The sequence below is a fragment of the Cebus imitator genome, unplaced genomic scaffold (genome assembly GCF_001604975.1).
Source record: "Cebus imitator isolate Cc_AM_T3 unplaced genomic scaffold, Cebus_imitator-1.0 Scaffold99, whole genome shotgun sequence".
Taxonomy (NCBI): Eukaryota; Metazoa; Chordata; class Mammalia; order Primates; family Cebidae; genus Cebus; species Cebus imitator.
Genome location: NW_016107414.1, coordinates 6514744 through 6529407, shown reverse-complemented (window position 1 = coordinate 6529407; position 14664 = coordinate 6514744). Strand labels below are relative to the sequence as shown.

The 14664-nt window shown below is 37.7% G+C and overlaps 1 pseudogene and 1 gene segment (V, D, J or C); both read left to right on the top strand.

Annotated features, from left to right (window-relative positions):
- Positions 1-783: 783 nt before the first annotated feature.
- Positions 784-1364, top strand: LOC108310021. The segment is given in 2 exon segments: positions 784-885; positions 1054-1364. Coding segments are annotated over 2 exon segments (360 nt in total).
- A 12594-nt stretch (positions 1365-13958) lies between these two features.
- On the top strand, positions 13959-14654 carry LOC108309933 (annotated as a pseudogene).
- The last annotated feature ends 10 nt before the right edge of the window (positions 14655-14664 follow it).

Genomic DNA, 14664 nt, shown 5'->3' with positions numbered 1-14664 from the left:
TAAGACTATTTTCCATGCTAAGTAAGTATATTTTTCATGATGATGACTGCAGTGATCAATATTTAAACAATAAAAACAAAATTAATCGCTGCATACATAATGTCCTGAATACTATTGTAAATATTTTCTTTTATTTAAACTGTCAACAGCACTGTAAGGTAGGTACTATTATTGTCACAGTTACACAGATATGGAAACTGAGACACAGGGAAGCTAAGTTATTTGATCAACTTCAACCAATCTGCAAGCCATTGTAGATTGGAGCATCTATGTCAGGGCCTCCCATGACATGTGACTGTAAACAGAAGTTTTAACTTTTTAATTCAAAAGAGCGTATGTGTCTGGGTTAATGGAAAGCTTCAAGACCCTCGGAAAACGTTACTAACAAGCAAACGAAAAGTGTATTTGAAAGTTTAAGTTCTAACAGACTCTTCATTTTAGTAATGCACTTAGGGAGATGACTGAGCATGTTGAGGATAGGAAGAGAGACATGAAAACACAGCCTTCTATATTGTTCCTAACAGGCTTGTGTCAAACATCTTCTGGCTAAATTTATGTGACGGAGGTGAAGAAAGACACAGGAATTAAATTCTCTGATCACAAGGGACAAGTTCTACAATCAGACTGAGCCAGCAGACTTTTCTGACCTGACAACCAGGGTGGTGCAGGATGCTCAGTGCAGAGAGGAAGAAGCAGGTGGTCTCTGCAGCTGGAAGCCCAGCTCCCACCCAGCTGCTTTGCATGTCCCTCCCAGCTGCCCTACCTTCCAGAGCCCATATCAATGCCTGAGTCAGAGCTCTGGGGAGGAACTGCTCACTTAGGACCCAGAGGGAACCATGGAAGTCCCAGTACAGCCTCTCTTCCTCCTGCTACTCTGGCTCCCAGGTGAGGGGAACATGAGGTGGTTTTGCACATCAGTGAAAACTCCTGACACCTCTGCTCAGCAAGAAATATAATGAAAATTTAATGTAGATCAATAATTTTGGCTCTACTCAAAGACAGTGGGTTTGATCTAATTACATAAGTGCATTTCTGTTTTATTCCCTACCTCAGATACCACCGGACAAATTGTGATGACGCAGTCTCCAGCCACCCTCTCTTTGTCTCCAAAAGAAACAGCCACCCTCTCCTGCAGGGCCAGTCAGAGTGTTAGCAGCTACTTAGCCTGGTACCAGCAGAAACCTGGGCAGGCTCCCAGGCTCCTCATTTATGGTGCATCCACCAGAGCCACTGGCATCCCAGCCAGGTTCAGCGGCAGTGGATCTGGGACAGACTTCACTCTCACCATCAGCGGCCTGGAGCCTGAAGATTTTGCAGTTTATTACTGTCAGCAGTATAGTAGCAGGTATCCCACAGTGATTTAACATGAAACAAAAACCTCAACAAGACCATCAGTGTTTACTGGATTATACCAGCTGCTCAGCTGCTTCCTTTACAGACAGCTAGTGTGGTGGCCACTCAATTTTAACATCTCTGCTCTATTTGGACATTTTGTGGTTCTAAAAAAAAATAAAAAATAAATTTAAAAAAAACACACAACTCCATGAACAATTTGGACTCCATTCCTTGGACTCTCAACTGAGGCACCAGAATCTCAGGTTTCAAGAAATAGTGTCTAACTGTATGAATCCTTATATAATGCCAGTGGTTCTTAACTTTCCCAGTAGAAGAAGCTCAGTGCATGCTACATTGTACCATTTGAATTATGCAACATTCTAAGTAGTAGAAAATTCTATTTATTTATCTAAATAGTTGACTTATAAAAAGCTCACATGAAGATACTACCATGGCTGCATAAATCCAATTCTTTTTCTTCCTTCAGGCTATCAGCATTTCAGTAGTAAATGGTTATTATGGAAATATTTGCCATTTAAAAGTGAACTAAATTATTTCTTCAGTTTTCTCTATGATGCAGTAGACTGTTAAAGAATTAAAGTCTGCAAAAATAAATATTAGATAAGGAAGAAATAGACTATCCCTAATGAAGTCTGCAAATGACCAAGTAGAAAGAGTGTTAGAAGCAGTTATTTTCATTATTTTTTCCAAGACTTCCTTCCAAAGAGATTTCACTGATTATATGTATTTATTACCACCAATATTAAGACATGTTGGCTCTATGTAACGTCTCATATGAAATGCTGAGGTTACCTCCTATCTGTATTATTCTTGCCAAAAATTAATGGTGTGAATTGAGTCAATAGTAAACATCATACAAATCTAATTGGGAGGATTTTCTTCAACATACTCGCCAGTAAACTTCAAAAGTTTCAAGGACATGAAAGAGAAACAAAAGTGAAAATCTGTCACAGATTTAAAGATATTAATGACAGGATAACCAAATAAAATATGGAAACCTGAATTTTATCTTGTAACATAAAAAATGGCATTAACAGGAAAATTGGTGAAATTCATATGGGATTTTAAATGAGTTAACTAATAACATTGTGTGTGTGTGTGTGTTAATTGCATGGTTGTGATACTTATACTGCGGTTATGCATGAGGCTGACAGAGCAAGCTGGAGGAGGAGTATATGGGAAAGATCTTTGCTATATTTTTTAAATTTTGAGTCTAAAACTATTTCCAAATAAATATAAAACACATACACACACACAAGTAACTAAAAAATAAGAAAAAGGTGTTTTTTAAACAATTCCACAAGTTTCCTTCTATTTTGCACCTTTTCCTCTTTCTTATTCTCATCTTTATTAAAGACAATCATAGCTCCCATTATGTAGAGTGTAATCACTAATTTTCTCAGTTCTAGAATACAAAGAAGGAAACTTAAAAATTGAAAGTACATTTCTTCATGAATGTGAAATCTAGGGATCAGGATTCTCTGTTTGTTAAGACCTTAGTTTCTCTTTAAAGTGAGGGTGCAGAGTTCAAGTTCTCAAGTCCAAAATTACTTATGTTAGTCCATCCTCATTTCATTTCAGCATCGCTATTATGTTCATTTAATCGCATTTTAGAAAGCATCTCTATTGATGGTATCACAAAGAATTTAATAAATCTTCTGTGCAAAAATAAACAACAAAAATACAAAGCTAAAAAGTCAAAACTATTTCAGCACTCTGAAAATTGTGAAGCATACAATAATTAAAGATGTACATTCTTTATGGAATAAAAAAGTACTAATGCTTTGAGTAAGGACAGAAAGGTCTGTAGCCTTTTGTCTATGACAGCACATTTCTACCCCAGCTCAGTCAGCATGAATTACAGAACTGGAGTTTTACCAATATGAGGATAGCAAATAAAACTAGCAGCTTGCTGCCAAAGGGGGTAAATTGAGTAAAGCCAGGACTGAAGTAAAATTCTTCAGTGTTTCCAGGTAAACATGGAGAATGCCATAGGAAATGAACAGAAAAAGCTCACAGCTTTTCTGGTTCAAGATGAGGCCCTGGTTGGGACAAGTAGTACACCTGCTGACAGTAAATAGCAGATTCCTGGATAAGAGAGAGCCAGATTGCTGAAACAATCTCTGCACACATTTCTGGTGACATAGAAGCCATAGATATGAGTGATGAGGCCCAGGAGTGCCCAGTGCAAAGTAAAACCAGAGGGAGGTAAGAACTAGCTGCATTTTGCATGTGCTTTTTAAGCTTCACACAGATGAATTGACAGCAAATAGATTTATAAGTTCCAGATATTTGAGCAAAACTTCTCAAATCACTGGTGACCACTAAGCTGTGCAGACACATGTGCAGTTTCTATAAATTCAAATTAAAGATTAATATTAAGAATAAAAAGAAGCAGAGATATCAGTGGTCAAACACTACATGAGATATAGATTTTTCAACATCATGCATTGAAAATACATTTAATACATCTAATCCACTGAACATTATAGCGTAGCCTGCATTAGCTTACAGCTGGGTATCATTATGTAACACAAAGCTAATCTTACAATAAAGTATTGAATTTATCATGTAATTTATTGAATACTGTACTGAAAGAGAAATAGAATAGTTGTATGAATTCTAGAATCACTATTTCTGTTTGAATGCATATCACTTTCACACCATCTGAAACTCAAAAAGTTTTAACTCTATCATAAGTCGTATATCAGTAAGTTCAGACAAGTAACTAAGAAGAAAATTTTAAAATGCTCAGAAAAATGAAACAAATTCCAGGCCTGACATGGTGGCTCAAGCCTGTAATCTCAGTACTTTGGGAGGTTGATGCAGAAGGATCATTTGAGGCCAGGAGCTCGAGACCAGGCTAGGAAAAATAGTGACATCCTTATCCCTACAAAATTTTTTTTTTAAAAATAGCATGGACTTGGTGGCATGCACCTATAGTCCAAGCTTCTCCAGAGAATAAAGCTAAAGGATTGCTAGAGCCCAAGAGGTCGAGGCTGCAGTGAGCCATGATCACACCACCACACTCCAACATGAGTGACAGAGTGAGGCCCTGTTTCTAAAAAAATTACAATTAAAATTTTAAAACCCACTGTCTAAAAAGAGGTACTATAAAATATTATCCAAAATGTACAGTTTTCAGTTTAAAAATCTTGGAAGAAAAAGAGAAGTATGATCTATATGAAGGAACCAAAATAAAACCACTACAATAACAAAAGAAAATAGTCAATGAAAGTTGATTCTAACTTGTCCTAATTATTGGCTTTAGCAAAGACTGCAAAGCAGTTAATATGCAGATGTTCAAATAATTATTTTAAAACTATGATGATTGAAATAAAGAAGAAAATGTTAAGAAGAAGGAGGAGGAGGAGGGGAAGATTCAGCAAGCAAGGCCTCGAGAAAACAAATAGAAAGTATAAAAAAACTAAATGGAAACTCTAGAAATGAAAAATACAATAACCCAATTTAAATATTTATTAGCTAGGTCTAATAGCAATTTGAGATGGCAGAACAATCAGTTAACTTGAAAATAGAGGAATATAAATTATTGATTCCTAGAAAATGTGTAGTAAAAAAGGTACAAGACTTCAGAGATTTATAGCTCAGAGTGAAGGATATCAACAAATGTATAATGAGAATCACAAAGGAGGAAAGAAAAAGAAAGTGGCTGAAAAAATATTTGGAGAAATAATGACGAAAACTTTTCAAAAGTAATAAAAAATATTCCTAGATAAAAAAATTTAATAAAACCCTTTTAGGTAATCAATAGAAATTAATACCTGAACCTCATGTTCTCACTCATAGGCGGGTGTTGAACAATGAGAACACATGGACACAGGGAGGGGAGCATCACACACTGGGGTCTATTGGGGTGAAATAGGAGAGGAAAAGCAGGGGGTAGGGAGTTGGGGAGAGAGCATGGGAGAAATGCCAGATATAGGTTAAGGGGAGGAAGGCAGCAAATCACGCTGCCATGTTGTGTATCTATGCAACAATCTTGCATGTTCTTCACATGTACCCCAAAACCTAAAATACAATTTTAAAAAATGTTGAAAGATGAAGAGAAAACCTTCATTGCATCAAGAATAAAAGCAGATACTATATAGAGAGAAACAACAATATAAACATTGGCTACGTTTTCATCGAGACCAGTGGAGGCTAGCAGCAGTGAAATAGCATATTTAAATGCTGAAAGGGAAAAAAAAAAAAGGCTAAAAAGATAAAAATATGCTTAATGCTATTTATATGAAGTTCAGGCCAGGAAAACCTAAATGATTGTGTTAGATGTCGGAAAGACAGTTACTTTTGCTGGGTGGGAGGGGTGATAACTGGCAATGATTGTCCGTGAGGGAAGCACAAGAGAATGTGAAATAGTCTGTCATTCCATCTGGATAATGAATTACACATAAATTTTATTCACTTACACATTCAAGATTTACGCACTTTACTCTGGCTGTTTTATCAATTTAACTAAAACTAATAAATACAAAACCTAGACTATTTCACACTTAGCAGTAATCACAGCCAAGAGTCCAGACTAATTTGGAATATTATTATTATTATCACCACTTCTTTATCTTATTTTGAAGCTTACACTTTTCATCCAGTTCCACCTCTGGCCCATTCTTTTGGAAGACCCATAGTCATAGGGCAGGTAATAGTCACCTATGGGAGACTCATAAGTGGTATGACTGATGAGTATTTAGTAGAAAACAAGTTTATATGTATCACATACTGTCCTGCGCAGACGATACAATACATGTGAGTGAGATAGTCACTCTAGCAAAGAAAAGAAATGTGAACTAGACCTTCAGAATATGATCCAGTTTTTAGAGTTCATCAGAAGAACACAGATCAAGGTTTCCTCTCATCTGGGTTTGAGAAAGTGAAATGACCACTGGTTCCCCCCAGATCATTGGCCCGTGGCTTTAAAGACATGTACATGAAACACATTTGTTCACATCCACAGTCACTTCCTGGCTTCACCCATAGGAATAATGATGAGCTGGCTTTCCAGTTAATTAGGAATTGTGTACACAGGCTGTTAGTTACTAAAACTACAATTTAAAACAGTGACTTTGGTTAAATGTATATCAGTAATTACATTCTGGGGAAAAAATGAGCAGAATGGATATATTTCAATACCAAATGAAAAATCATAACCTGTGACTCCTTTCTCTTCCCATATGATTCATTATGGTTATGCAGAAACCTCAGCGTGTCAATTGAGCCCCATATATTCATCCCTAAAGCTTTGTCCTCGTCCAACATGAGCCCACATTGGACCATCCACTGGCATCTGAGTGCACTTGAGAGATGATCAGTGTCCAGACAGCATTGCTGGGGCGACTCACTGCTGAGTCTCTCCCTCGAACTCCCAGCATCACTGACCCTTAAGGAGTGTCCTCCTGTCCTCCACAGCACCCAGAGCACAGTCTGCCCTGCTGTGATTTCACTGCCCAACTCACAACCTCATCACAGATTCCACTGGTTCAAAGACAAAGTCAGGTCCCAGGAGGAGGCTGGTGTGAGGGTCTAAGAGAAACCATCTTTTCATCAATTTTTCTGTTAGAAATTTCCAGACATTTATAAGCTGAATTTCTAAAGACAGTTACTATCTTAAAAATGAAAGCTATTTGTAATATGAGAAATGTAAAACATGGAAAATACTTAAATCTCACAAGAGCATCATCTAGTCAGAGACTCCAAATTCAACTAATCTAATTCTGAGTTCCTTGCCTTTGGTTCATCTCCATGGTGTCTATGTGCTCCACCTTTATCAAATATATGTTCAAATAATTATTTTAACCTATAATAAAAGACTTTAAAAGGAATATGTAAAAACAATGATTCAGCAAATAGAGGCTCTCAAACAGGGACAAAACTATAAAAACAGACCTACTGGGAATTCTAAAAATGAAAAGTACAACAACTCCATTGAAAAATGTATTAGATAGACCGACAAGCAATTGCAGGTGATACAAGAATCAGTGAACTGAAAAACAAGTCAACTGAAATCAACTCATGTAAAGAAGGGGAAAATTATAAAGAAAAAACCTCAGACATTATAGGTCTATATGAATAATGCCAACAAATCGTATTGGGAATCACAAAGGGGAAGATAGAAAGATGCTAAAAAATGTGTTCCCATCTTTATGCCCATGTGTACCCCATGTTTAGCTCCCATTTATAAGTGAGAACATGTGGTATTTGGTTTTTTGTTTCTGCATCAGTTCACATAGGAAAATGGCCTCCAACTGCATCCAAATTTCTGCAAGGACAGATTTCATTCTTATTTATGGCTGCATAGTGTTCCATGGCGTAGATAAACCACAGTTTCTTTATCCAATCCACGGTTGATGGACACCATAGACATTCGGGACTAACAGCGGGGAGAGAGAGGGAGGAAGGGCAGGGGATAAAAAACTACCTATGGGGTATAATGTTCACTACCTGGTTAATAGGTTCAGTCATACCCCAAACCTCAGCATCACAGAAAAAAACTTTGTAATGTATTCATACATATATGCTCTGATTCTAAAATAAAAACTGAAAAAGAAAAAAATGGAGAAATAATAAAAATAAGCTTTCAAAGTGATGAAACACATTAATCTATACGTGAAAGAAACTCAGTGAAACCCTTTTAGATAAGCACAATGCAATTCAGAAGTATACAAACTATAGTATCAATGTTAAAAGTCAAAGACACAGAAAATTTGGAATACATCACTAAAATGTTGACTTACTTGATACTAGGAAGCAATAATAAAGTCATTGGCTAAATTTTCATCCTTACTAATGGAGATGAGAAGACAGTAGAATGACATATTTAATGCCAGTGTGGGGGATGGCAGCCACAAATTCAATATCCAGCAAAACTATTTAAATATAAAGGCACAGTAGAAATATTTCTTCATATACAAAGATTAATTCATTAATGGCATATTTGCCTTGCAAGAGATTCAAGAGAAAATTCTCCAGAATTACAGGGAATGACAGCAGACAGCAATTCAAATTAATAAGAAGGAATCAAGCCCTCAAAAAATAAAAGAAGTAAAAAAAGCTACAAAAAAAGTTTAGTTTACCTGATATAAAGTACAGAAAAAACAAACAATTATAATAGATATCAGAATATTAATTACATTAATTGTGTTTTGAGCAGCAGGTGTTGACTGGGAATGTGCATAATGAAAGTAGTGAGAGAATTTGAGACTTTCTGTATTTTGATGTGGATCATGATACAAAATGATCTGTATCTTGACAGTCATTTGCACTCATTTGACACTGAACAAATAAATAAGAATCACAAAATATTTATGAAAGCTCAATCTTATTAAAGAGTAAAACATGCCTGAGAAAGTTCTAAAGAATTAGAAATCTGGTAGAGGAAACATCAGGAAGAATCTAAGTATCTCCCTTCTGCCTGCTCAGCTTCTAGGGCTGCTAATACTCTGGGTCCCTGGTCAGGACAGAAAAGAGGAGAATGGGGTGGGAGGGTGAGCTCTGGGGATTCCACTGCCTTCCATTAGTGTTCTGTCCACATGTCAGATGCAGATTTCTTTCCCTCCTTCAAAGGGAATTTAATATTTAGATCTATAAGAACTAAGAACAAACTACAAGGAAAAAGAATAGTGCACCATTAAGAACTTGAAAAAGAAAGAGGCTACTTTCTGTCATTAATTATTGGATTATTTTTGGATATTGGATAAATGTAGTGTATGAATCTAATCAAACACAAAAAAGTAGCCTAAAGTACATAATAAAACTAAATTATAAAAATATCTCACAATGTTAGTATGTAAACTTGTACTTCCCTCTGTTATTATTTTAGGATCCAGTGGGGATATTGTGATGACTCAGGCTCCATTCTCCCCACCCATCACCCCTGGAGAGCAGACCTCCATCTCCTGCAAATCTAGACAGAGTCTCCTGCATAGTAATGGAAATACCTATTTGCATTGGTACCTGCAGAAGCCAGGCCAGTCTGCATAGCTTCTTATCTACACAATTTCTAGCAAATTCTATGGGGTCCCAAACAGGTTCAGTGGTGGCAGGTCAGGGACAGGTTTTACACTTAGCAAGGTGGAGGCTGAGGACGTTGGAGTTTATTGCTGTGAACAAGGTCTCACTGCAAGGTGGTACAGCCCTGAACACAAAACCTCCTTACTTGAAATGACCCAGCTGTCCACAGGTGTTTGCATGGAAAGCCTGCATGGCAGATTCTGAGTGGGCTTCACAAGTAGATGTTGGATGACTGGAGGGAAATAATTTGCAGCAAGATCTGGATTGTTCTGGCCCATTACTGTAACAGCCTTATTTCACAGGGTTCAAGCAGAAGAATGAAGGTGATTAAAGTGCTCTCTGAGCAACTAAACATGACAGGAGAGAAAGCTACCTTGAAAGTGAATTTTGATCCTCCCAGTGTTTCCTGCATTTGTCAATGAGATTTAGTCACCATAACAGCAAGAAAATTGAGGCATACTCGTGGCTACAAAGGTTGGGTATATGTTAAGATTAGCAGGTTTCGTTATATTTTTAACACGATAAGTTTGGTAATATTTAGACATCGGTGCTTTCCCACTTTCTAACTTCCTACTCTCCATTACCGGTTATACCAAACCTCCACTTACATGCCTATGATTGCATTCTACACAAGCTACACTCACGGGGAGTGTGGCTCACAGTAATTAGTGAAAAGCTTTTAGTTCACAAACAACTAAATAGACTTTATCAATTCATAGAGGATATAAGATCTAACCCTAAAGTCTTTGATTTGCCTCAACTGCCTTTCATGAGAGAAAAGGAAAGTTCTTAGAATTGCAGGTGAATTTTGAAAATAAAAGTATAAGCCATTTGGTGGCAACTGCAGAGGGGAGTGCCCACAAATATCAGCTGCACAGTACTGATACTTCCAGCTGGGGGAACTCAGCCATCCAACCACAGCCAGGATGTTACTAGGCAGCCCAGAAACTGCTCCAGGGCATTTTCACATAATTTGTTTTACCTTTATACCATATCTGAACTAGTGCTTTAGTTAGGAGGATCTAAAATTTGACATTATAATTTTCATTATTTCTGTTGTATGTGCCTCCATCTAGTCTTTATGTCAATACAATCCTTGGGTGCAGTCAAGTCAAATTCACAAGAGCCATATTTACCCATATTTCAGGTTCTGGTTCAAACATTTGCATTTGCTTATCAAATTAAAGATATCAGTGCTATGAGAATGGACATTCATAAAGCACCTCCTTCTCCTTCACAAATGTTACCATTGGGATACATTTCACAACATGTTTCTTATTGCCTCTTCTTTTTTGTTGTTTTCTACAAGTTCTTGTGTTAGCTAAATTACATTATGACCAATACTATGAGTTGGAATCCAAGGCAAATTACTTTTCATCAATTTTGAAAACTTAGCATTAATCCAGAAACAATGATGTTGCTATTTATTAGGGGCATACTTAGGATTAGCTTTATTGACCAGCAAACACTCAGTTAATTATTTCCATGAGATCAAAGTTTTTCCTTTTATTTTACTCTAAATAGTTAATTTTTATGTAAGCAGATTTCCCAGGATAATCAGTTAATATAAATTCTCGAGTTTCGAATTTCACCTAAGGCTGTTAAGATTCCAGAATATAAGAAAGCCAATCATCCTTTGGGTTGTGAAAATTCCTAATTTATGAGGGCAAGAATATAAAGTAAGAGTAAAATTTGACAAAATTAGTTTTTAGTAAGTTGCTGTAGGCTCTCATTTTTTGTTATACTTTATAATTTTATCCCATAACTACTCCCAGGAGTTCATGACTTATTTTATTACTTTTTATTTTATTGCTGATTCTTATTTTTCTGTTTGGCATAAAAAGTGTTTTAGAAGAGCCAGTATGAACATTTCTAGAATTATAGAAAGATGAGGACTGTTGAAGCTCAAATACCTCTGAAACAGTGGGTGATCCCTGGCTCCTGCTCAAGAAAGATCAAGATGGGTGGAAGTTTACAACTGTGAGTCCCCTGCACCCTTCAAGCAGAAAGTCACCATTTCCACTTTCTGGTGAAAATATTGTCTCATTGTTATCTCATTGAAACTAACAGTGACCACCGAACAATTCATTCATCGATTGCATCTTTAATGTTTTTGATTGTTATTTATTGGAAATGAAACAAAATGGTTAAAACACAATTATGATTGATTTCAAAATTTAGTGTAAGGGATTTAATTTGGTCGATTTTTTTCTGAAGCTCTTAAAACATCTTTATTTAAAGTTCATGTAAGTATTTTATAGATTCCTGAAATTATTTAAACTGAAAAAAAGCATGGAATTTGAAAATTCTAAGTTCATATTCTCCATTTTTCTTCAGGTAAACTATCTTATCTAAATTAAAAATATCAAAAAATTATTTACCTTATCATTTTGGTATATCTATAGAAATTCCTATTTCAAAGACAGGTGTAACCACAGTTTAAAATGCTTTGTCCTTGATTCTATCTCTAAATTCTTCTTGAGTTTTCCACTTTTCATTTGCCAAGTAAATCAAATTTTCTTACAAGGTGGAATAGACAAATCTCACATTAAAAACTGAAAATTATTAAACTTTCAAACAAGCTCTGGCTTTTGAAAAAATCTTCTTTTCAAGATACAGGACCCTGTCTTCAAGAGTGAGCCTTGAGCAGAGATCTTAGAGGCAGTGAAAAAGCTTTTAAGGTGAGGAATGCTCAGGTAGGCAATGGAATTATTGTCTCACTTTGTCCAGTTAGTCCGTAGGTGAGCTGGGCTCAGTAAAAAGTTTAGCATTTACAGATAAAAAGCCTTCATCTACAACACATGATTCCCCAACTCATTTTTATGGTTCAGTTGAGCACCTTTGTAGGATTTTTTAGTATTTACTTCAAGTAAAGGAAAAGAAAAAGAATTTAAACATTTTGGTACAAATTCATATTAGGTAAATAAAAAATGGGGTCTTGATGATCCAGAGAAGTCAGACATGTCAATATACTAATGGCTCCCAGTGTTTAGAGAGAATATATAAATTCAGAGGATAAACATACCCACAAAGCCTTCTCTGATAGAATGGTTAACGATGAGTTTTACTTTTTCTGGATGACATTATATAGTTATTTAGAAAAGACAACCAGCTTTCATTACAAGTGCCTTGAAGTCAGTAATCCACTCTAGACAATCTGCATTTGGGGAATCTCCCTCTGCTAGGTGAGATTTTTTTAAGCATTTTATTGAGATAATTGACCTACAAAAAAAAACTGTACATATTTAATATACACAATTTCATGAGTTTGAAGATTAGTGCACGCCCATGAAACCATCACCACAATCAATGCCATACAGAACCTCCATCTGAGTACGGATGGGAAACACACATCTGGGTATGTATTCTAGTGCAAAGCATTATGGGTTTGGACAGTTTGGGCTGATAAAGTCTACAGAACAAAGACTACAGGATGTGCAAAAGTGTTATATAAATGACTCAAAGCTCTGTTTACTGGCTTCAAAGTTGTGTCTTGCCAAACTGCAGGTTTATTTCAAAACTACTGCCATCAAATTCAAATTTTGCACAACTAATTACTTCAAAAATAGCCCTCAAATTTGATTTCTTTGCCATTTAGATACTGCTTGCTTTGCATATACAAGGAAACCTCACCTTCTGGCAATAAATAAGGTAAGATCCAGGCAATAAAATCCCCAAACTGCAACTGTCCTCTGAAACTTTCTGACCCACAGAAGGCTCCCCACCATGCCGCTGTGTGACTTCACCTAGACACATAAGCCCTCTTCTCCAGTGTCCTTTTTCTCAGGTGTTTTCTTGTTTCCCCCCCTTTCTGAATAGCAATCTGGCACCTTCACCTCTACAAAGACTCCTGCTGTGAAAGACTTGTGCCTGTGAACTCCTCAACGTTTCACCCAATAAATGTCATGTGTGCTACTGCCACTCTGTGATCACCTCTTTTTCCTTGATAAGCCCCCAAATACCTCAAACCCCCTACAAATAGGACCACACTCCACCCTATCAACACTGAATCCAACTTAATGGACACAAACAATTTCACTTCCAATACTCTTCTTTCCCAGGTCATATATATCATACACATGCTTTTACATTTATGGACCCCAAACAGAATTTGGCAAGAAAGTTGAACTACAGGAAAACTGATCTATATAAGCCTGTCCTCATGCAGTTGAATGTGGCCAAGATTAGAGACATGCAGTGGCTTGCTTCCCACCTGGATCTAAACGGAGGCTGTTCTTACAAACTATCAATTCTTATCTTTGTCCAGTGTGGAATGATGATCTACTTTAGCTGCTGTTGTCAATGTTTTGGCATGGTATATTAACATAGAAGAGGGAGAAATTTCCATTTAGAATTAAGAATATTATACCTCCAGTCTATTGGTGGCATAAGAAAATTTCAAAGGCTTTTCTGATCAAAGAAGAATTCTTACAAAATTTTACATGTTCTGAAAAGGGCAACAGATTTAGAGATAAAATAACTAATTACAAGGCAGATTTTTAAAGGTTAATCACTAATTTGCATTGGTAGTAGCAATACTCTGAAATTTTTTTTAAAAAAGTATTTTGTGAGCTGCCATGGTGAGGCCCGAGTCGGGCACAGCCCGAGGAAGGGAGGCCGAGTCGGGCTGGGAGCCGGGCGGCGGGCGCCGTGCGCCACCTGCGTGCCCGGCAGGAAGCAGGGTCTGGGAAGCGTTGCATCCAGGGGGACCTAGGCCGGCAGTGGCGGCAGCGGCGGCATTAGGGCCAGAGAAAGCCGTCTGCGTGGAAGAGCCCGGGAAAACGTGGTCGCGCTGTGCCTAGCCCGCGTGTGAGCCAGCAGCCGTGGGCGGCGGTGGAGCGTGGGTCTGGCCGGCCAAGTACCTGGCGCAGATCATCGTGATGGGCGTGCAGGTGGTGGGCAGGGCCTTTGCACGGGCCTTGCGGCAGGAGTTTGCAGCCAGCCGGGCCGCAGCAGATGCCCGAGGACGCACTGTACACCGCTCTGCAGCCGCTTCCAACCTCTCTGGCCTCAGCCTCCAGGAGGCACAGCAAATTCTCAACGTGTCCAAGCTAAGCCCCGAGGAGGTCCAGAAGAACTATGAACACTTATTTAAGGTGAATGACAAATCCGTGGGTGGCTCCTTCTACCTGCAGTCAAAGGTGGTCCGCGCAAAGGAGCGCCTGGATGAGGAATTCAGAATCCAGGCCCAGAGGAATTCAGAATCCAGGCCCAGGAGGACAGAGAAAAAGGGCGAACGCCCCACACGTGACTGCTTGGCTCTCCACACCCATCCCGCCACCT